Here is a 21,526-nt window from a genome sequence, read left to right on the forward strand (position 1 = left end):
TTGTGTAATCAATTACCGGTAATATATGTATATGTACCGGTACACCATTTACAAGTCTGAAAACTGAAAAGTAATGACATTGTTAATTCAAAAATCTAGGTGATGGAAATTTACTAGTACATGTAAAAAGATTTTTGCTATGGTTAAAAATCTTACTGACAGCAGTATAATAAAGAAGACAACAATTTCACCATCAAAATAATTCTGATAACCACAAGTTCGTGGTCAAAACAGTTTTTAGAACAGCAATTGCATGACGAAACAAATCACAACGATGACGTGTACTATATAATAGTACATGATTTCTGCATAATCAATTATGACTGTAATTTTAAGGAAAAAATAATTACCGGTACTCGAACCTTAATATTTGCTTCTAAGGTTGGATAATAAAAATGATTGCTACAATTTTTTTGCTCCTTAGATGGACTGCATCTGAAGACTGCTTCCTGTCGCCTGTACGTCCGACTGGTTACCAAGGAGATGTTGGAGAAGAGCGTCACGATTCGCCTCAATAACATCACTCAGGACACTTTCCTTTCCCCCGTTTACAAGTTCTTCGTCGATGCCCTGGCCTCTGTTCTGAACACCGAGGAGAAGAATATATATGTCATCAATGTGGAAAAAGACACCGACGTGTCGACTACTGTTTTGAATGTCAGCGTCGCCGTGCGGAAGTCAGATGGATCGTTCATTGAGGCGGAGGTCCTTCAGGAGCAGATTTACTTACAGAGAATCCGATTGGCTGATCTGTCCACGCTACAGGTTGGTGTTTAAGCATTTTACTGGTTCTCTCTCCTGAAGTGTAATACACTTCTGACTAGCTGGTGATCACTTTTCATGTAGTTATAAGAAATTGCACTGTGGAACATAAAGGTTTCATATGGAATTTATGGGTTTCATCTAGAATTAGAAAGTATAGGTTTATCCTTAGTAAATTACACAGTGAACCAATATTATGTTACAAAGAAATATATATATTGTATGCAAAGTTATTTTTGCCCCATGTTAATGGTTTCATTCTTGTATGAATTCGAATTGCACCTGTTAGAAATTGTTTTCATTAGAAGGAGTCTAATGAAAACAATTATTAAAAAATTGTTCTGAAAGGGGCAAAAATAAAATGGGGCAAGTATTTTCCTGTATACAGTATCCGTAGTATTAAACATATAATATCAATCAGAGAATGAAGTGAAAAGCTTACATTAGGATTTGAACCATTAACCTTCATATTTAGATATCAAGAACTGACTTTTTTTTTACCATGAAAATGAAAACAAGATGTTTTGGAAAAAACAACCTGAATATTTTTGAAAAAGAGTTAATTAAATCAGTAGACTTTCAATAAGTAATATTTATTGAATGCCATGCACTCTGAACACTCCAACTTCGGGTTAAAATTTCTAATATGCTAACTCCGTTTTTGCAGTCAACCTTTATTTGCCATGTAAAGGCGGAAAGTTGTTGAATTTAATGACCCGATATTTAATGTTTTATGGGATTTAAAACCCTATACGTGTGCAAGTTAGCAGGCGATTCAATGCTTTCAATAAATTTGATAAAAATCAGAGGTGAAAACGTGAGCACACATGAGGTACGGCATTAGACAGGAAAATGGATAATTCATATGAAATTTAAAAGCCATCATTCGAAATGTGAACCTAAATATAAGTTTTATTTCATACACTTTTACACTGATAAGAATTGAAATATTCAACATTCAGGTCAAAGTGTTTCGCTGGTTATGAGTAAGCCATTTCGAAACAAATGCAGGTAATCTGTGTAGCAAGGTTGTTATCAAAAATTTGCAAAATAGTTATTAATGTTCTTCAGATCAGATAGTAGTGCAAAAAAAAAGTTAAAATGCTTCTTCCTCCAATGATATTAAAATAATAGAAAAAAGAGGAACAGCCTCAAATTTAAAACAAAATATAAAACTTTCGGATAAGTCTATGAACATTTACGGTAAGTGTCAACCACACTAGCTGCACATCTTCCCAACACTGTGATATTTCAAATGAACATGATGATTAAGTATTCTTTTTAATTACTTAATTAAGTAAAGTGCATTTACCCAATAAATGAAAAAACATTTAAAGAAAACATTTAAAATTTAGTAATTAATATTAAATGTTAATTGTACTAGAATGAAAACCCTCCTTTTTGTGTAGGATTTCTGTTTAATTATATTCTTAATATGAACATAGACCTTATCATTTGAACACTTTGCTGCTTGCATATATTGTAGATGATAGAAAATGTTATTAATATCAAAAAGTATATTCAGTTGATAAGAACATAAGATATTGATAAATGAACAGATAAATACTATTTGTAAATGTTATACATGTATTACAACCTGATTCTTTCCATGTTTTTAGGTGCTGCCGTTCGAGGATAACATCTGTATCCGTGAATTCTGTGACAACTTTGAGCACTGCATCTTCTACGTCAAGTTTGGTCGTCCTCAGCCCTTCATCACTTCTTCCACCATGCTGTTCCGACCTATTCATCCCGTCAACAGCTTTCGATGTGAATGTCCTGCCGGTTATGCATGTAAGTCTTTTATTCTTCATGTTACTCAACAGGAGTCACAGTCGTAAATTTTAGTTGCTGTAAATTTAAGTCACAAATGAGTCATGCTGTAAATATAATTCAATAAGATAACCTGCTGTAAATTTAAGTGTCTTGATTGCTGTAAATTGAGGTCACTAAGGATCTTAAGTACTAAAAATTTAAGTAACTAAAGTGTCTTACTGTAAATTTAAGTTGCTAAGGTGTCTTGCTGTAAATTTAAGTTGCTAAGGTGTCTTGCTGTAAATTTAAGTCACAAAGGAATTTGCTGTAAATTTGTCAGGAGTCTACAGACTGTAAATTTTTGTCTGTAAGCTGTAAATGTTTTGTCTAAATTAATGCAAACCAAATATCTCACTGTAAATACCAGTAACGTTCATCTCTACCATAGATATATTCAAACAGAATTGTATGATCTTGATGGAATATTAAATTTTATGACTATGCATGTGATGATGTTTGAATCTGATGATGAATTGCGGTTTAAAAGATGACCATTGTTAATAAATGATGATGATGGTGATGATTTTTCAGTGACCTCTGGAAATTACTGCAATAAGGAGATAGACGCCTGCTACAGTAGTCCATGTAAGAATGGAGGAGCATGCAAACGCAAGGAGGGTGGATTCACCTGTCTCTGTGCCCCCAATTTTGCAGGTAAAATGAAGATTTTTTCAACTGTAATGGTCCAAGTTTTAAATTCAATTTTTAAACATTAGATGCTCTTTCAAGAAATTTAGTATCCGATGTTCATTTTGTGCATGCTCTCATGCTATACTTGTAAGTCTGGCTACGGATTTCATTTGATGACATTGGACCTCTTAGAATATCAGTTTATACTATACTGGTACACCTGAGCCCATCTAAGTGTTAGAAGCCTTTCTTTGACTTAATGAATGTTAAGATCAAGTCTCGTGATAGTAAGTGTTATTTGTCACAGAATTACAATAGAGGCGGATCGAGATTCACAGCTATGGAGATGGTCCTTGTAGCCGTTTGAGATGCTAATTGTAATTATATCTTGTGAAGTGAGTAATGGCTGTAACTGATACAGACTCTGTATACAAACAAACAAACCCTTTGTTATCAATCGTGATAGGCACAATGTGAAATCCAGTTGTCAGATGGTTCTGTATTATTGCAAGAGGTTTTATGAATCCCCTTAAAAAATTACCGGTAATTATTAAGGTCAGACGACACGTTCCTCAATTTTAGATAACTTTTTCCAGGAATTTGTTAATGGTTTACTACTACTTTGACAAGCTTTCTTGCAAACAATCAGGGTACCTTACCAGGCATTTCTGCAAAATACTAGAGTATGCAATTTCCTATATAATCTTCTTGAAAATACACTTGAATTGCTGATATAAAAATAAATGCATCTACAGCACAGCGAAATTCACTATATCTCTGCCGGGGTGGGGCTTTGAACTCACGACCTCTAGAACCTATATGCTTCTGGCAGTGAGCGGCCACGGTTCTAACCACTCAACCATCTAGACATATAACCAAGTCAAGTAATTATAAAATTAATATTTTTTATTGGAACTCTTTATAACGAGGAGATACAAAAAGGATTCTCGAGGAACGTCTCGTCTGACCTTAAACGGGTAAATTTTTTCATTTAAATCGAAACAAATAGAGAAAAGGGGTTGGCTGTGAAGTCTGTGAGTGTCTTTGAGTCATTCTTAAATGTTTAATGCTATAGCTTTGGCTCAGGTAAATTGAAATCTAACAATGAAGGCAAGAAGAGACTCCTTTGTCTTTCCTGCATGAATCATTTACACTCGGACAAAAAAGATATTCAGCTAAGCATAAAGTTTTCTATAAATGTTTTCACACAATCCTCGCCAATAATAACGGGCGATTATGTGGTGTTATTCCACGAGTTTATCGAGACCGAAAGATCATAGTAGCATCGATTGACTGTCTGTTATCTGATACACCACAACGATCCGCCCAGCCAGGCAGAAAAAAGTTCAAGCAGACTGCGTAACTTGTACAAGGGGTGAAAGGACATGGATATCACTTTAAACCTGATAGCTCTTGGACTCGCTCGAGCCCCATTAGTGCCTCCGAACGAACAGACGGTGAAACTTCTACGCTTTGTTAAGGGAAAATCTGATCCAGATCTGCGATATCAATATTTACGGTGTAAGGGAATTTAGTGTAATTATGACCGTTTAAAAGTCACTAGCTTTTACCGAATTCTTTTATTAAAGACTTTTTCATGTTTAAATGCCATGAAGTAGACATGTAGGAAAATTGCTTTACATGAAGCCTTAACTGATGGGCCCACATTTGGTAGAAGTGCGCAATTAAACTGTCATTTATGGGTTTAAAAAATAAATGTTAAGTTGTGTTTGCGATGGAAAGGCCATCTTGTAATGGCAGGATTTATGAGAACTTGTATTGATCTAAGGAATATGTATTTCTTGAGCCAAGCACTTACCATATCTATAGAACATGGGTTTATTGAATTCATGAGTGTTAAGGGAATAACAGCAACACAAAAGAGAGGAAAAATAAAATGAGAGAGAGAGAGAGAGAGAGAGAGAGAGAGAGAGAGAGAGAGAGAGAGAGAGAGAGAGAGATTACAATGGAATAGAGTCTGCAGATTCAAAAGATTAAAAATATAAATTATTATTAGGGAACAATTTATTATCAATAATTGAACTAATGAAGTCATCTTGCATTAAAGTTGAATGAGGAAAGGTACATTTATGTACATGACAATATTGAAAAATGATGTAAAATATTAAATTAGATTGTAAACACACTTTTGCCGATATATTAATCTTTTTTAATTTTTTGTTGTAGGAGAGACTTGTGAGATAAACAACAATCAACAGTTTGACCTTTTGACCTGTCCCCAGAACTTGTGTGAGCCTCCATCTGAGTGCGAGCCCAACAAGAACTCAGGGGGATTCCGGTGTAAAGGCTGCCCTGCTGAGCCTCATTACAACAAGTACTGTCAGCTGACCTCCAGGAAGTTTTCTATTGGTTCCTATCTCACCTTCCCAGCATTCAAGAGAAGATTCAGATTCAACATTCAGCTTAAGTGAGTTTTTTTTTTATTTCACAAACACACACCCCTTCCCTCCTCCCCTCTCCAAAAATAAAAATTCAATAAAAAGTCAAATTGAAAAAAAGGGTAATGAAACAACATTTACATCTATTCATTTTACAGTTGCTCCAGGCAAATAAAATGACTTGTTAGATATTGAAATGTAATATTTAATACATATGGTACACTGTCAATAGCTCTTATAGCATGTTAGATAATTGTTGGCTACAACGGTATACATGATAAAAGTTAAACATTTTAACAAATTGATGATAAAAATGTTTACTATCATAAAGTTAGGTAGATTTTTAGAGTACAATTTCACATAGAGGCTTGAAATTCCTTTGTATTTAAAGACAGACTTTTAAATCATGGCAAGAATTAACAAATTGACTTTGTAAGGAAAAGTTTACTAACAGGATTATTCTAAGGGATTAATTTGATAATCCCTGATTAGATAGCCAAACTATGATATCATTCAGTCCGCTCAAAAGCCTTGAATTTTCCCTTTACTCTGTAATCCAAATGTTACCACTGATTTCACGTATATCTTAGGGTAGGTGAATAAATATCTTACGGAAGGCGAGTGGGTTTATGAAAACATCAAGCACAGTTGATTAAAAATCATTGTATACTTTGATGGAGCAAAACCCGGTAATGTCGAATTAGCTCTATATATGTCATTCCAATGATTTCTAGTTAAGGGAATTTGAAAAATAGTTAGTTGTATTAGGTAGAAAAGGCTTACGAAAAAGTCTCCAATTCGACGTTATTATTTGATGTGGTTTGTGATAAAGTCATGTCCTCTAGCTTTAGCTTATTTTGATATACCGGTAGATGTTTTTGAAAACTTTAATCTTGTTTATTTTGAAAGAAAACAATCGGATATAAACTTTACGAATCAATACTTTGAGGTATAAAATTAAACATGGAGCCTGTTATTGAGGGAGTTCACTATCATGATTTTGCATGCATTTCTAGAAATTATTTATAAATTGAACATACTTGATTGTACTAGCTTTTGTGTTAGCAGGTTATATATAAGTCTGCATGACTGTACTATTGTAAACACAACCCTTCCAAACATTGTAGCAGATGGCTATTCTTTGTTTTCAATTTGAATAGGTACCTTATATAATCATTGACAGTGCCAGTTATAAAGAATTAATTATAAGTATCTGCCTATATAACAGTGTAAGAATCAGTCTGTAACACTCTTCACTGCTTAATGATAAATAAAAGGTGTATTGAAAAGTTCTACAAATGCAAAAAAATATGATATATAAAATGCTTACAATGAATATTAAACACCATCTTTATTTTTAATTGAATTTTTTTTTTAAGGTTTGCAACTCAGATGAAAAATGGTCTTCTTTTCTACAATGGCCGATTCAATGATAGAAACGATTTCATGGCCCTGGAGATTGTGGATGGACAGCTTCAGTTCTCCTTCAGCACCGGGACCAATAAGACATCAGTCAGGTCGAAGGTCAAGGGAGGCGTGGCCAACGGAGAATGGCAGTTTGCTCAAGTGGACTATATCAACAGGGTAAGACGCTGTAATGGAATTGGAAAGTTCAAATGTATATGGAATTATTGTACTCACTCTGTGCAGATCTAAATTTCTTATTTCAAGCGAGCTGTAGAACTTAATTTTACAATTCCATCATTTTGTATCAAACTGCTGCAGGGGTCATAAAACTCATGCACTGAATTTTTATAATTCTATTTTTTTTTTTATACACTTTTTAATAATAAAAATGAATATTATAGTTAAATTTTTTGGACTGCGGAAAGGGAACTTCCAGCTATTATCGTTAATTCCCCATGTTTGATAAGGAATCTACAGATTTGCAATTGAAAAAAGCTAGATTTTTGAGTTGGAGCAAGGAAAGCTTCTGGCTAGCTATCATCCATAATTCCCCATGTTTAATGAGGAATATAAGGTAATGCAATGCAAAATGTCTTCAAATCAATATAGGAATACACAGTCCAGTTTAATACAGAGGATTCTTTATCTGTGTTTTTGAAATACACATTTACCATTTAAATGGGCTTCAGTATTCATGGTATTTGCGTATTTATTTACTAATTCACATCAAAAACTGACACAAAGGTGTGGTAAATTTAATTTTAATTCAATTAAAAAAAAACATCTTTATGTCATCCCCCCAGAAATTGAAGGAAGATTCTGGCCTACTTTAAATATGTTTAGAGAACGATAAAAAAAAATGTTAAAGTAAACATCATCTGCTCCAAAAGAAAGAAAGAAAAAAAGAAAGGGTAGATAAACATTGTGGACAGTCGGATATATTGTTGAATTGGTATTCAATGTGTGAAGTTATTGTTCCACGATAGAAATGGTTTTTCATTAATTTGTTCTATTGTGTGATCAAAGCAACTAGAAGTTGAATTGACAGTGTATAGGGTCTGTGTTCATTTTCTGAGGACTTCAGGCAGTGACTGTCTGTGCATGTATGCAGGATTGGGGAAATCAATGTGAAAATGGAGAGGGCTCGTAGATGAACAGAGATATGATGTTAAAATTGTCACAGGGGCATTAAAGTCATACACTGTGTCATAGTGTGCATACAGGACCCCAAGTTATTTGATCCAAAAACTGATAAATGTCACCATATTGTAACGAGTTCATTTAATTAAGAGATACCTTTTCCAAGTTATAGGGGGATATATTAATCGTCAATTATGTATATTAATATAGTAAAGTATGTTTATTAGTATATAATGTGTTAATTAGGGTTTGTATTGTGCATTTCCAGGTGATTCAGTGTGAAAAGATTATTGTTAATTTATTGAAAGATAAATATTTGGTTTTTGGGCTGGAAGGAGATAAATCATTATGCCTCAGGGGATTCCATTACATAGTCACAATAATAAAGCTATACCTCTAATCGTCATCTGTCATCTAGCTATAGGGACAATCGATTACATCCTAACGATTTGTAAAGTAATTAATAATAACAAAACAGTAATGATACAGTTGCTGGCAAAGGCGAGGTATTTTATTGATTTTTGCGACAAATTTTTTCCTGCACATTCCGTAATCTGAAAAATCTAAAAATGAATTGCTGGGTGCATTAGTTAACAGGATTTTTTTTTCTGTCGAAGTGATGAATGGAAGTTTGTCCTATGGCGGCTTGTAAAAAGAGTCGAGCTAGTGTCGTTTTGCACAAAAAGAAAATTCTGTCATTTGAGGCCATCTATTGTAGCGTAGCATGGTGTATGCAATTCTTTACCAATTTCTTATTTTGAAATAAATTAGAGGGGAAAATACATTGTTATATACACACAGAAACTTTTAGGTGTAAATTAATTCAGGTCTTCTTTCATTGGAGGTAAGAATTACCCTAAAGGAAAATGATTTATGAACTTGAATTTATAAATACATGTACATCTTTCAAAATCATATAATATGCAGTGGGTCTGTGGGGTACAATTTTAAGCCATTGACATGTAGAAATATTAAAGTTTTAGATATTTTTACTAACTTCGTATGTAAAGAAAATAATTTTGATTTATATGTATAACACTATGAAGTCATTCTGAACTAGGCCTGCATGCGTATAATTTAATTGCTATTTTACTGCTTCATGATCACAAAAAAACAGATGTGCATCGTAATATATGTAATACATAGATTTACATGTATTTAAAGAATCTTTTAATTTCATATTTTAAGTAATTTCATTTCTAAATAGTTATAAAACAAATTTTAAAATTTCCATTAAAATCATTTTGAGTTATGTTGTTTCATCAAGACAGACAAATCTGGTTCCAATATTGTATTACTGATGAATAAGAAACATGATCGCTGTCTGTTGTGTGACCGGAATCCGACGGCCAATATTTCACGATCCAAACTGACTGCAGTGATTTATCTAGCCGTAAATGTTGCATAACTGTGTATCTTTGTGAAGCAGTATTCTATTATGGAATCAGAAAGTAGATCTACCTGCATTTGGAAAAGGGGAAAGGGGGGGGGGGGGCCCGGTCATAAAGGTATTGGTTTCTGAGAGACCCCTGACTGTTAGGGCTATAAATCTAGTTTGGGGTTGTAGTGTAGGTACGCAGGTGTCCGTGTTATCATGGTTATATAATTGATTACTTTTAGGTCTTTTCATATACAACAAATGTGTGAAATACCTGTTCACAAAAAAGGTGGCATTTAAGTTTAGACACTATAAGTTTGTTGTGCACCAGTTACTCAATATTTGCTGGAAAAAATATTGTCTAGATATATTTTGTTCAGACTGCGCTGATTTATTTTTGATGCTTGCATTTTTTCATCTTTTTTGCCTAAAGTGGTTTTTAATACAGTCATGCATTATTGATTATCTGAAGTTGACAAATAAAATACATGCACCATATCTGTATAGATATAAATTGTTGAAACACACAGTAAGCAAACACTTAAATGTTTTTTCATGACTACAAACTCCACACTTTATATGACTGCTTTTGATGAAACTATATATTAAATACATCAGTGAGTCCGTATATCGACAGACAGGTGTTTGTTTAGGACAGACGTGTGTTTTTGTTTGTAGACTGTGTTATGACTGAATGACACCCATTCAGGAAACATTTTCTCTCCTACACTGTCTCCCTGTCACCTAGTCTGTAGTTTATATTGGTATGTCAGGTGGGAAAATTACTTTCTCATTTTAATAACATATTCTCGGCTTTGTATGTTATATGATTCTACAGAGGGAATTTCTCAATTTTTACAAACTGTCACACTATGTATAAAATGATAAGATTTAGTCTGAATTTCCTCTGCATTTTACAGACTGTTCACTACATGTATTTCATGGCTCCTCTCTGATTAAGACTGTTCCCTGTTTATATTTTATGGTATATTGAATTTCCACAATTTTTTTTTGACAGACTGCCACCCTATCGGTGGGGGAGGAGTGTGATACACAGATTGCTGTCAAGTATGGGCACCTGATCACTGACCACCCTTGTGCTGTACAGACCACCTTCCAAATTCCAGACATGTAAGTCAGGGGCTAAGTCAGGGGCTAGCTAGCTCCAAAGGTGGTTATAAAAGCAGATATTACTCAATTAAGGCTCAAACAGAAAAAGGTGACTGAATTATTACTGAAGTATGACTGCATTTTTTTAACTGAATAGTGACTAAATGTTAACGTTGTAAGTCAACCTAGATCTAAAACCAATTTTAAACACATTAGTTGAGTGACTGAATGTTAACTGAATTTTACTGAAAAGTTACCAAATATTGACTGAATAGTTACTGCTGAATTTTACTGAAAAGTTATCGAATGTTGACTAAAAATTACTAAATGTTGACTGAAAAATTACCGAATGTTGACTGAAAAATTACTGAATGTTTACTGAAAAGTTACCAAATGTTGGCTAAAAATTACTGAATGTTGACTGAAAAGTTACTGAATGTTGATTAAAAAGTTAATGACCAAAAGGTTAAATTATGTTGGCTGAATTAAGATACTGAATGTTGACTGAAAAGTTACTAAATGGTCACCAAAAATTGACCAAATGGTAAGACTGCAGTATGCCTTTCAGCCACTTTTCCATCTACCAGTACATTTCAGAAAATGTTAACTGAAATAGTAGAAGTACAAATCCAACATCATTTATCAATCAGGGAAAATTATTTTTTGCTAACTCATTCAAGAGATGGTTAGAAGAAAATATCAACAACCTACAAATTTAACCATTGTTTGAAGAGTATGGATTATAAACAATAAGCATAGATTAAGTGCACATCAGTAATTTTAATTCTTTGATCTTTAATGATTAACTAAAAATTCCAATCAAGCTGCAATCAAACAAACAGGTACAATGTAATACAAATGTACCATAGAGTTACCTGAGTTTGTATATTGCTTAACCTAAATGTAATTATAGTGATCCATGGGTTTCTTCTGACAACATGAAGCCTTTGACTATAGTATTGAACACTACTGCACAATTGGTTTGAAATCATTGAAAACTGTGCATTAATAATTAAGACGTTCTCATGTGGAGAAATGTAGTAAAAGATTTTTTTGGAAATGGAAACAACTAATTGGTGCAAGTAAATATTGACTTCATTTGTAAAAATATGCATGCATGGATTGCATGGAGAGTATTGTATTGATGCTGTAATACAGAATTAAATGCCCCACACCGGCTGACAGTCTTTGAGAATTAAAGCTAGAATTAACCACATAATAAATGTAAAAGTGGTCCAATTAGTGTGTTGTGTATTGGCTAGATCAATCATTATTTACATTGAAAGGTTTTACATGTACTTTTAGTTTAAATATATAGTCTACTTTTGTTAAATATATTTTATGTTGCACAACAGTCACTGTTAATTAGAAAAAAAATTGACATGCTTATTAAAAACAGGTTATCCAACGTCATTTGTGAAGGGAAAATTTATAATCTTTTGATTTGACATGTTTATTATGCAACCATAGAAATTCAGCAAGTGAAAAAATGCATTCATAAAAAGCAATAATGTGTGCTGAATTTTGATTGTTTTCCTAAATTCTTTTTATTCATTCTGTAGATGCTACACCAGTGCAGTCCCGAAGGTTCAGTGCCCAAAGTTCCTGGACCTAAATGGTCCGATGCAGATTGGGGGCCTCCCCAACTTCCAGTCCCAGTTCCAGATCGTCAACCGGAACTACAAGGGCTGCATCAAGGACTTCTACGTCGACCACCAGCTCCTGGACCTCAACAAGTTTGTCTTCAACAACGGGACGGTGGCTGGATGTGCTGAGAAGACGGATCAGTGTATATCTGCTCCCTGTAAACACGGAGGTAGGAGACAGTTGTTTCTTAGTGTGCTGTCAATAAAGCAATTGCTGCAAAATCTGCAGAGGTTTCTACTGTAAGCTTGCTTTTACATGTAGTAAACTCTATGTGTTGGGGGAGGGGGGGTAATCCATTTTGGAGTTGATGCCCTAAATTTACTCTTTAATTTCAAAGGCATCATGGACTGTGTTTAAATGACATGATTACAATTGTGTTTCAGTAGTTTATTGTCATTTCAAGACCCTATTTTGGGAAATTTGAGTGATAAAAGTGTTGCAAAAAGCCTTCTTATCTAAGACAAATAATACAGCCCAACGTTTCATCAATGTCTCAACTCTGTTAAAATAATCCCAACAGGCACCTGCCATGACCGATGGGGTACGTACTTCTGCGAGTGCCCTGACCGGGCAGGGGGTAAGGACTGCAGCCAGGTGATTGACCAGCCCACGCGTCTGGAGGGTAACGGGTTCCTGTTGTACACAGAAAACTCACTGACCAGTAAGATGATCCTGTACACCTGGTACAACGGCATCTCCTTCAGAACCCGGGCCACGGCGGGGGTACTGATGTACGTTATCATCAGCGAGGGACACTCCGTCACTCTAGAGGTCAGTTTGCTATTTAAAAAAGGTTAGATTGGAAAGGTTGGGGAAATGCTGGGTCTTGTTCTAAAGAATGAAATACACTTTTAGCATAACAAGTTACTCTTGGCTATTATAGTTTTTGAAAGAAGATGCTGAATACATTGCTCTTTAAAATACAAATTAGAAATAAGACTGTTTGGAAATTTAAAAGTTGGTACAAGAAGACATTTAGAGTTGTGCCCCTTTTCTTGCAGCTGATAGATGGCTACGCCCACTACAGAGTTGGAGGGGTCAACAACACATTCAAGTTTGATTACCTTCCTGTCAACGATGGCAAGTGGCACTATCTGGAAGTCAGGTGGCCCAGGTTAGGGGAGATCATCCTTGTGATGGACTATGGGCACTGGCAGGTACGTTTACTGGCTCCAGAGGTCACTTACAACAATTTTCAAATAATGCTAAAAATAAAAGAAGGAAGTAATGATTAGTTTTTCTAACTAATTTTCTTGAAGTGATGCTGCATAGATTTATTTAATTTTATTGCCATTGCTTATAGGTTTAACGTATTGAAGTTTAACAGTTAAAACTGATAAGAGTTATTCCCCTTTACAAGTCTTGCAATAAATATATTAAATGCTTGCTGTATAATTTGTTGAAATTTCTTGGCAGCTAAAGTAAATTTGACAGAACATATAATTCAATAATAAATTTCTATTTATTTTTTTTTTGATTTATTAGAAAAAGGAGGCCATATCTCTTAGCCTTAACAATAAGCTGATTGAGAGAGTATATGTGGGAGCAGAGAGGGAGAACGATGGACCAATAACAAAAGGATTCGTAGGCTGTCTGGAGGTAAGGGGCTCAAGATAGAAGTGAGGGATCTTCAGTGGGAATGAACAATGCTGCCATGTTGATTCTCTGAGAGTCAGGATGTTTCTAGTTTTAGATGTTCAAATTTTGAATATATGTGTAGCTGTCATAATGATTTAACATAATTTTAAAAATCAGAATTTTTTTTATCTTGTTTTGTATATTAAACAAAATTGTTAATTTCCTTTATTCTTTGATGAAACATTTGAAAGAATGGTGATTTGCAAAATAATAGATTAAAAAGAAATATAAGTAAATTCTTCTGTTGCTAAACTACTATTATCATTAATGTAAGATAGTTATGTTTCGCTGTACTTAAAGTGTTTTTTTCTCGCAAATTTGTAAGTTAGTAATTAGATTCAGTCACTGACTCTCTGGATCCTTACAGATTATGATGCAACTTATTCACTGGACTTTGTCAATCTAGCTTTAATGTCTTGTCACATCGAACAAGTAAGAGTCAATCAAAGTAAAGAGACTGCCATTAAATCTTTGTATCCTTACAGAACATGATCGTGGGGAACACGAACACCGCGCTGCTGTCACGCCCCTCCAACAGCAACAGCTTCCCAGGGTGCACCATTCCCAGCGCCTGTAAGGACAAACCGTGTACCCAGGGAGCCTCCTGTGTGGACCACTGGGGCAAGCACGAGTGTGTCTGTCCTAAAGGTCAGTCAAGGTGTTATCATATCAGTACATCAAAATGTTTGTAGGCAAAACCAAGTGTACATAAGGTACTTGATACTGTGTAATATTTTTGTTGTCGACTTGGTCAAGTCACACTGTTTTGTTTTATTTTTTGGTTAAAAGAAAGGTTCACATCTTAATTGTAATAGCCGTTGAAAGATCACATTTTTAAGAAGATTAATAATGACAATCTTCCTTTTTTTTGGGGGGGGGGTGATATTTTTATTAAAGTATAACATTACAGATTTGATTGAAATAGCATTGACTGTACATTATTCGATAAAATTACAGGGACCCTTGGCCCAGAATGTAAGGACATTTGCAGGAACTACAACCCCTGTCAGAATGCCGCCATCTGTCACGGCCCAACCTACAAGCCAACCTCACCCTCAGGCTACACCTGTCAGTGTGGTCAGCTCCAGGGAGGGAGGTACTGTGAGGAGGTGTCCACTCAACCCTGTCAGGACGGCTGGTATGGTTTCCCTGTCTGTGGCCCTTGTAACTGTTCCTACAAGCTCGGGTTTGACACCAAATGCAACAAGACTGATGGGACGTGCTACTGCCAGGAGAACTACTATCGACCAATCGGAAGCGACCGCTGCTACCCATGTGACTGCTACAAGTATGGGTCGACGTCCATTTACTGTGACAAGGTCACTGGGCAGTGTCCGTGCAAGAAGAATGTGGTTGGAAGGAAGTGTGACCAGTGCGAGAATAAATACGCACACATCTCGTGGAACCCCAATGATGACATAGGATGTTTAGGTATTAAATAGAAAAAATAACACACGTTTCGCTGATTTTTATTCTATAGAGCTGACAGGTGCATTTTGTAATATTGGCAAGCAAGTATTTATTTACTTAGTTAGGCAAGGGTATTTGCAAAAAAGTTTAGTTTAGTTAAGTTTAGTTTACTTAATATGCATGTCACTAGTAAAGACAATAGAAATGGGAGTAAAGGTTAGGATGAGAGCAGATAGCAAATGTCATAGTATACATATCCATTCATATTGATATTGTTTCCTCTTCCAGTCACCAACAGTATGTGTCCCCGTCAATTTCACAAGATCATGTGGTGGGAGGCCATCACGTTCACTGAGAGTGGCCATGTGACAGCGGTCCAAGACTGTCCGTATGGGGCTGTGGGTAAGAACTCCAACCCATCAAGTCTTCATTATAATTGATACTTGTTCATTTGACTCCCATTCCTTTTGCCAGCATGGCTTTCAGGCAGTCTGTTCTTGTTGCTGATGATTTTCAAATGGATGATGTTACTTTTAGGTGATGCCAAGAGAAACTGCTCCAAAACTGAGCTGTGGTCCGAGCCCGATCTGTTTAATTGTACCAACAAGGACTTTGTGTCTTTGGAATCTCAGGTATGAGATTGAGAAAATATTAAATGAATATTTGAAGGAATATCACAGACTTTTGTTAGTTTTAGGAAAGTCATAGATATTTTTTTTAAATTTCTACTAATTTCAAATTGGTTGAAACGTTTAAAATTGTTGCTACATACTCTTTGATCCAATCTTTTAGGATTCAAGAAGTAAACAGTAGTTTAGAGTGTGAATTTAATACATGTATTAGAGAAAAGTTATCTATTACTGTAACAGCATATCATGGAAAGATAAGTCTTCTAATATGATCAATGTTAACGAAAAGTTTGGGTAAAACTTTTGTATTTTCATTTTCCATCTTTTAATTGTTTTTTAATTGCCCTCTTTGTTGATACTTGCAGATTGACCAAATAGAACGTAAAGTACTCAATATCACCACCCTGGTTGCCAAGACTCTGGCCTCTAAGCTGGCTAGTGCTACATCCAATGTCAAGGTACTGTTTGGCAATGACATCAACATCACGTACAGGGTGGTCAACCAACTGCTGAAGTACGAGAACAAGCAGTACGGACTTAGTCTGACTGTGGAACAGGACAGCAACTATCTACAGGTAAAATACAGGCTAAATGTTTGATCAACATTGTGAGCTAACTGAAAACACTTTGTAGAATTAAGTTAGATTGCTTTTTGAAAAAAGAACATTCATGAGAAAAAGTTTAGATGGTTAGTGTAAGAGTTAATATTTTGCTCATCAGAAGCAGTTTTATAGTGACTTCATCTTTGGGAGACTTCATCTTTGGAAGAAAATTTGAAATGTTATCTCTTTTCACCATTTCACTCTGTGTGATGGTCAAAATCTTCCCCTGAAATATTTCACAGGTGCTCCAGAGTATATACACCTGGTCTCATGCAGGTCCCATGACAATAGGACTGCTGTTGGCTGGTGCACTAATTACTCTATTTCATTTCTATTATCAACTTGATAATTTAGGGAAATCTGACAATTTTTTGTTACATTTTCAGAACCTGTTGGATGCCCTAAGCAGGGCTTTGGACCCCCAGCATGCCTACGAGTGGAGTAGAATTAATCAGGAGTCCGGCGGGATAGCGGAAATCTTCTACCGTTTGGAGAATTACCTGGATCTGCTGACCAGGAACCTGGACAGTATGCAGAAAAATCCATACCGCGTCGTGTCCAAACATATTGGTAAATATCAGCAGTAATTGTAAAAAAATTTTTAATTAAAATCTTTTCGATTCACATTTTCAATATTCTAGTATGAAATAAGTAATTGTTATCAGTTTATTGACATTTAAGGAATAAACTGGTTTCAACCATATTTCTTAAACTATTTTTTATACACTGTATTTAGATATTCTTTTAATGTAATATATCATCTCTGTGCTTATCATTACTTGTCCAATACCATTTTTGCCAACTAGATGTTCTCGCACAACTGACTTTATTTGTGTGTTAAATTGTGAAGATCAATTTTAAGAACAAGAACTTGTGGTACTTGGACAAGAATTGATCCTAAGCCAGTAATAACTTAATAATTGAATTCAACATTTACAAAATGTCGGTAATTGCAATAATTATCTTCTTGTGCTGTTTAGTTCTGAGTGTGGACACCTTGACCTCCAGCAACACCAGCGGACTGAAGATTCCAAAGTTTGACAACATCGTCGCCTCTCCCCCAACGTTTGATGACCTGACCCACGTTCTGCTGCCTCCCTCCATCAGCCCCTCTGTGGCTGAGTACATCCAGCAGGTCATGGCCCCGGGGTCAGACAAGTTCTATGTCTCCTACATCATGTTCGACACCCTCGGTGAATTACTGCCCCGCGGGGCCGGGAGCCTACACTCCAGTGTTGTGTGAGTTTAACTATTGTAACAGTGTTTATTGTATGGAGTGTTCTGATTAGGCTTTTGTTCATCTATGGTGGCTGATAGGTTATGCCAAATTTTAAAGACAGTGCATTTACAGTAGAATGTTTATGATCATTATGTCACGCTTATTTAAGGAAATCTAGGACTATGTAAGGAAGTCATCTATTTTCTTCATCCCTCACTCACTATTAGCTCCATGTATACAGATAAGTAATCAAAAGTATATGTATTGTATTTGTTACATATGACTTTAATTTTCTCTTTTATAACAAACAAGATCTTCTTTATCAAAATAGTTGAATTGTGCTGTATATGTTGAGATTTATATTCCACATGTGCATGTAAATTTGAATGAAGATTTGGTTTCTCTCTGCCATATCGTACACTGTATGAACATTTCTCATGCCTGAAAATTTTGAAATTAAACACCAATGGATAAACAATTTTTTCTTCAATTATAAAATAAAGCACTCTGTAGCATTGTACATCTATATTATCATACAAGGAAAGACGAATCATGTAAAAAAATAAAATTTTTGTATTTCAGTCAGAACCCTGGGCGAGAGCTGGCGGTGAATGCTCCAGTGTTCACCCTACTGATCAGGGACAGGGGGTGTGCCATCAAGACCGGATTCTCCGAACCTCTCAAGTTCCACTTCAAACAGAAAGTCAAGGACAACCGCACCAGTCCGCAGTGTGTTTACTGGAAAACCAGCACCCACAACGTCTGTAACCACACAGACTCGGGCACTGACCACAGGTTTGTTTCTTGTCTTGATGAGGAAAATTCAGGCTCAATATGCCGATTTCAGAAATCTGTCAATTTGGTTCCTAATTAGAGTAGAGATAATTATTTTAACCAGTATGAAAGGATGAAATGACTTGCTTGAAGTATATACATGTTACGGATTGAAATTTATATGTAACTCTTTATAAATTAATTTCAGGAAAGGTGAAGTAAAAAAAAAATTCAAAACAGTTTTAATTTTTTAGAATATCAATTCAGCTGATTTATTTTTGTTTACTCAGTTATCAAGGGCAATGGTCGAGTGAGGGTTGCACCGTGGACAAGAGGTACGAGGTCGAAATCTCAGGTCAAGGGTCGGAGGTCAAGAAGGACATGTACGTGGTGTGTTCCTGTAGTCACATGACCTCTTTCTCTGTTCTCATGGAAGTGGCTGACTCAGAAGTAAGTAATACATGTAGTATTTGAATTGTTTAATTTTTCAGTTAGAATTAGGAGATAAACTTGAATGTCTCGTATTTTATATACTTTTGATAATTTGAAGTGAGTTACAAGTCCCAGCCACTGTTACACTAAGTATGTAAAAGTTGATCTCTTGAATTGTGTAATATTAAACTTATATTTCTTGGCCTTATACAGTGAAAATTAAATTTTAGATAAATGGGGTTTTTTTTTAATGTAAAATTAATATATTTGTTAGTGAAATACAAAGAGTTTTGAATATTAATGATTCTCTTTTTAAAAATGTTAGAATTTTTAATGAAGATAAGCTCAAACTAACTTTAATTTTTAATTGACTTTTTTTCTTTTTAATCCAGTACGTATCAAAGGCGGTGATCTCCCTGGTCATCTTCAGCTTTGTGGGGATCGGGATCTCGCTGGTCTGTCTGTTTGTGTCTTTCGTCATCTTCTGTTCCTTCAAGCGCCTCCAGTGTAACGCCAACAGCATCCTGGTGAACCTGGTCTTTACAATGTTTGTGGCCGAGCTGGCCTTCATCACAGGAGTGTATAGGGTGTCCAGTAAGGTGAGGGGAAATGTAATTAGAGCACGGAAAAATATATCTGAGATAAGTAGCTGGTCAAAGTCACTCTGGAGTTTTTAATACTGTAATTTTTTCGTCAGAACTTGTGGCACAAGATTAAAAAAAATAATTTTACAAGAAGGGCTGCAGTATATGAAATTCTTTTTTCTGAGAATTTCAAACTATCAGTACTTTGATTATACCCTCAAAACTACATGTATATATAACCTACTGTTTACAATACTTTTGAGATTAATTTTTTACACTGCTAGATAGCCAAAATTATAAAGACAGCATCAGAGTTGCAGTACTCTGAAAACAATCGCAACAGATTTAATTTGAACATTTTGTTCCCGATCTTGCTATAAGTCTCAAACCTGAGATTTCCAGTTTTCTGTGTAATTTTGCCATTACTTTTATTGAAAAAAAAAATCATCATTACAGAAGATGAATAGAGATGTTTGTTTTTTTGTTAATTATAGCTGATGTGTCGACTGGTGGCGATATGTCTCCACTACTTCTACCTGGCCGCCTTCAGCTGGCTGTTTGTGGAGATGTTACACCTGTACCGACGTCTGATTGAGATCCGCGATATCAATCACGGCACCATGAAGTTCTACTATCTCCTTGGATACGGTCAGTTGTCGGCCATCTTTGTTCTCTGTTTTTTCTACAAAAGTGGGAATGATTGTGTGTTTTTTTTTCGTTGTAAAAGACAAATAATACTGAATTAATTCTGCCACCATTTTAATTTTTTCATTATTGCCTTCCCAGGGCCATCGTTTGGATTGGCAATTCAATTTGAGAGATTTCAACATATTGAAAAATTAAATAATTAAGAATTCTGGAAAGCTTAAGTTTTGTCAATTTTTTCCAAAGAAAATTTGATTTACATTTTATCAAAGAGTTTTCAGATGGAAACAATAAAACAATCTCCCTTTGGAGGTATAAAGAAAATTTTAATTGCACTTCAAGAATTTAACGTACCGGGTACATGAGTTCTAATGATTCATAAGTAACACAATGTAGGAGGTATAATACTGTTGATTTATTGGGAGTAAGGTACTCCTAGCTGGCATATAACCTTGTCTTCTATCTGTTGCAGTGATCCCAGGAATCATTGTGGGTTTGTCTGTGGGTCTGTACACTGACGGCTATGGAAACAGCTCATTGTAAGTGTTATTGATAATATCCCTTTAAACATGAACATATCAATTTAGAAAAATTTAAAACAAGATTTATTCATGATGTGAAAAATATATAGATATTAATAAATAATGTTTATGAGGAAGACATTTTGAATTGTTAAGTCTAAAACCAATAAAAAACTAAATCTGTAGCAGTGATGAATATTGAATAGTTCCTTAATTTATTGATAAGGAACTCCTTTTCTAAATGCTAGCAATTATTACATGATAATGGTGATATTGTAGTTTTTTTCTCAAACGAAACCAGTGTTATGATAAAGTCTCATATGTTTTTCAAAATTCCATGAAATTTCAGCTGTTGGATGGATATATCGGAGACGTTCATCTGGAGTTTTGCTGGACCTGTGGCTTTTGTCATTCCCGTAAGTTAAGAATGAAATTTCATATCTAGACAAAATAAATTACATGGAAATCTTAAGATTTTTTTTTAAAGATTACAAACATACTGTTAACACAATATTCATCCTTTGAACATTATATAGACCAAGTCATACATGTCGGTCAGTTCCACTTAAATCTTGTCAGTACTTTGATTTTCATGAGTCATTTCGTTTCAGGCCACCATCATGATGTTTGTTTTAGCCTTACACTCTAGCTGTCAGGAGAAAGTCAACGTGTCTGATATAACAAGCTTCAGGTAAACTAACATGGAATTTTTAAAAATATTTTTTTGAAAGTGACTATTAAAACTCTTCTTTTTACAATCAAAAACAGGAAAATCATATATAGG

At 34.9% G+C, this 21,526-nt stretch overlaps 1 protein-coding gene across 2 annotated transcripts in view; it reads left to right on the forward strand.

Moving 5' to 3' along the window:
* Positions 1–21,526, forward strand: part of LOC105325917 (cadherin EGF LAG seven-pass G-type receptor 1) — a 39,155-nt gene that overhangs the window by 11,583 nt on the left and 6,046 nt on the right. For both annotated transcript variants that reach the window (XM_011425706.4, XM_020066193.3), the window contains exons 3-26: positions 425–765; positions 2,382–2,556; positions 3,109–3,231; positions 5,395–5,635; positions 6,986–7,190; positions 10,550–10,662; positions 12,204–12,457; positions 12,809–13,059; positions 13,290–13,445; positions 13,774–13,887; positions 14,412–14,574; positions 14,884–15,357; positions 15,625–15,738; positions 15,874–15,968; positions 16,331–16,540; positions 16,954–17,137; positions 17,548–17,806; positions 18,369–18,581; positions 18,851–19,010; positions 19,385–19,591; positions 20,071–20,224; positions 20,694–20,760; positions 21,092–21,158; positions 21,354–21,433. In XM_011425706.4, the coding sequence (XP_011424008.3) occupies positions 425–765; positions 2,382–2,556; positions 3,109–3,231; positions 5,395–5,635; positions 6,986–7,190; positions 10,550–10,662; positions 12,204–12,457; positions 12,809–13,059; positions 13,290–13,445; positions 13,774–13,887; positions 14,412–14,574; positions 14,884–15,357; positions 15,625–15,738; positions 15,874–15,968; positions 16,331–16,540; positions 16,954–17,137; positions 17,548–17,806; positions 18,369–18,581; positions 18,851–19,010; positions 19,385–19,591; positions 20,071–20,224; positions 20,694–20,760; positions 21,092–21,158; positions 21,354–21,433 (4,420 nt within the window). The remainder of the gene's footprint in view (positions 1–424; positions 766–2,381; positions 2,557–3,108; positions 3,232–5,394; positions 5,636–6,985; positions 7,191–10,549; positions 10,663–12,203; positions 12,458–12,808; positions 13,060–13,289; positions 13,446–13,773; positions 13,888–14,411; positions 14,575–14,883; positions 15,358–15,624; positions 15,739–15,873; positions 15,969–16,330; positions 16,541–16,953; positions 17,138–17,547; positions 17,807–18,368; positions 18,582–18,850; positions 19,011–19,384; positions 19,592–20,070; positions 20,225–20,693; positions 20,761–21,091; positions 21,159–21,353; positions 21,434–21,526) is intronic.

Source organism: Magallana gigas, chromosome 4, assembly GCF_963853765.1.
Source record: "Magallana gigas chromosome 4, xbMagGiga1.1, whole genome shotgun sequence".
In the NCBI taxonomy this organism is placed as follows: Eukaryota; Metazoa; Mollusca; class Bivalvia; order Ostreida; family Ostreidae; genus Magallana; species Magallana gigas.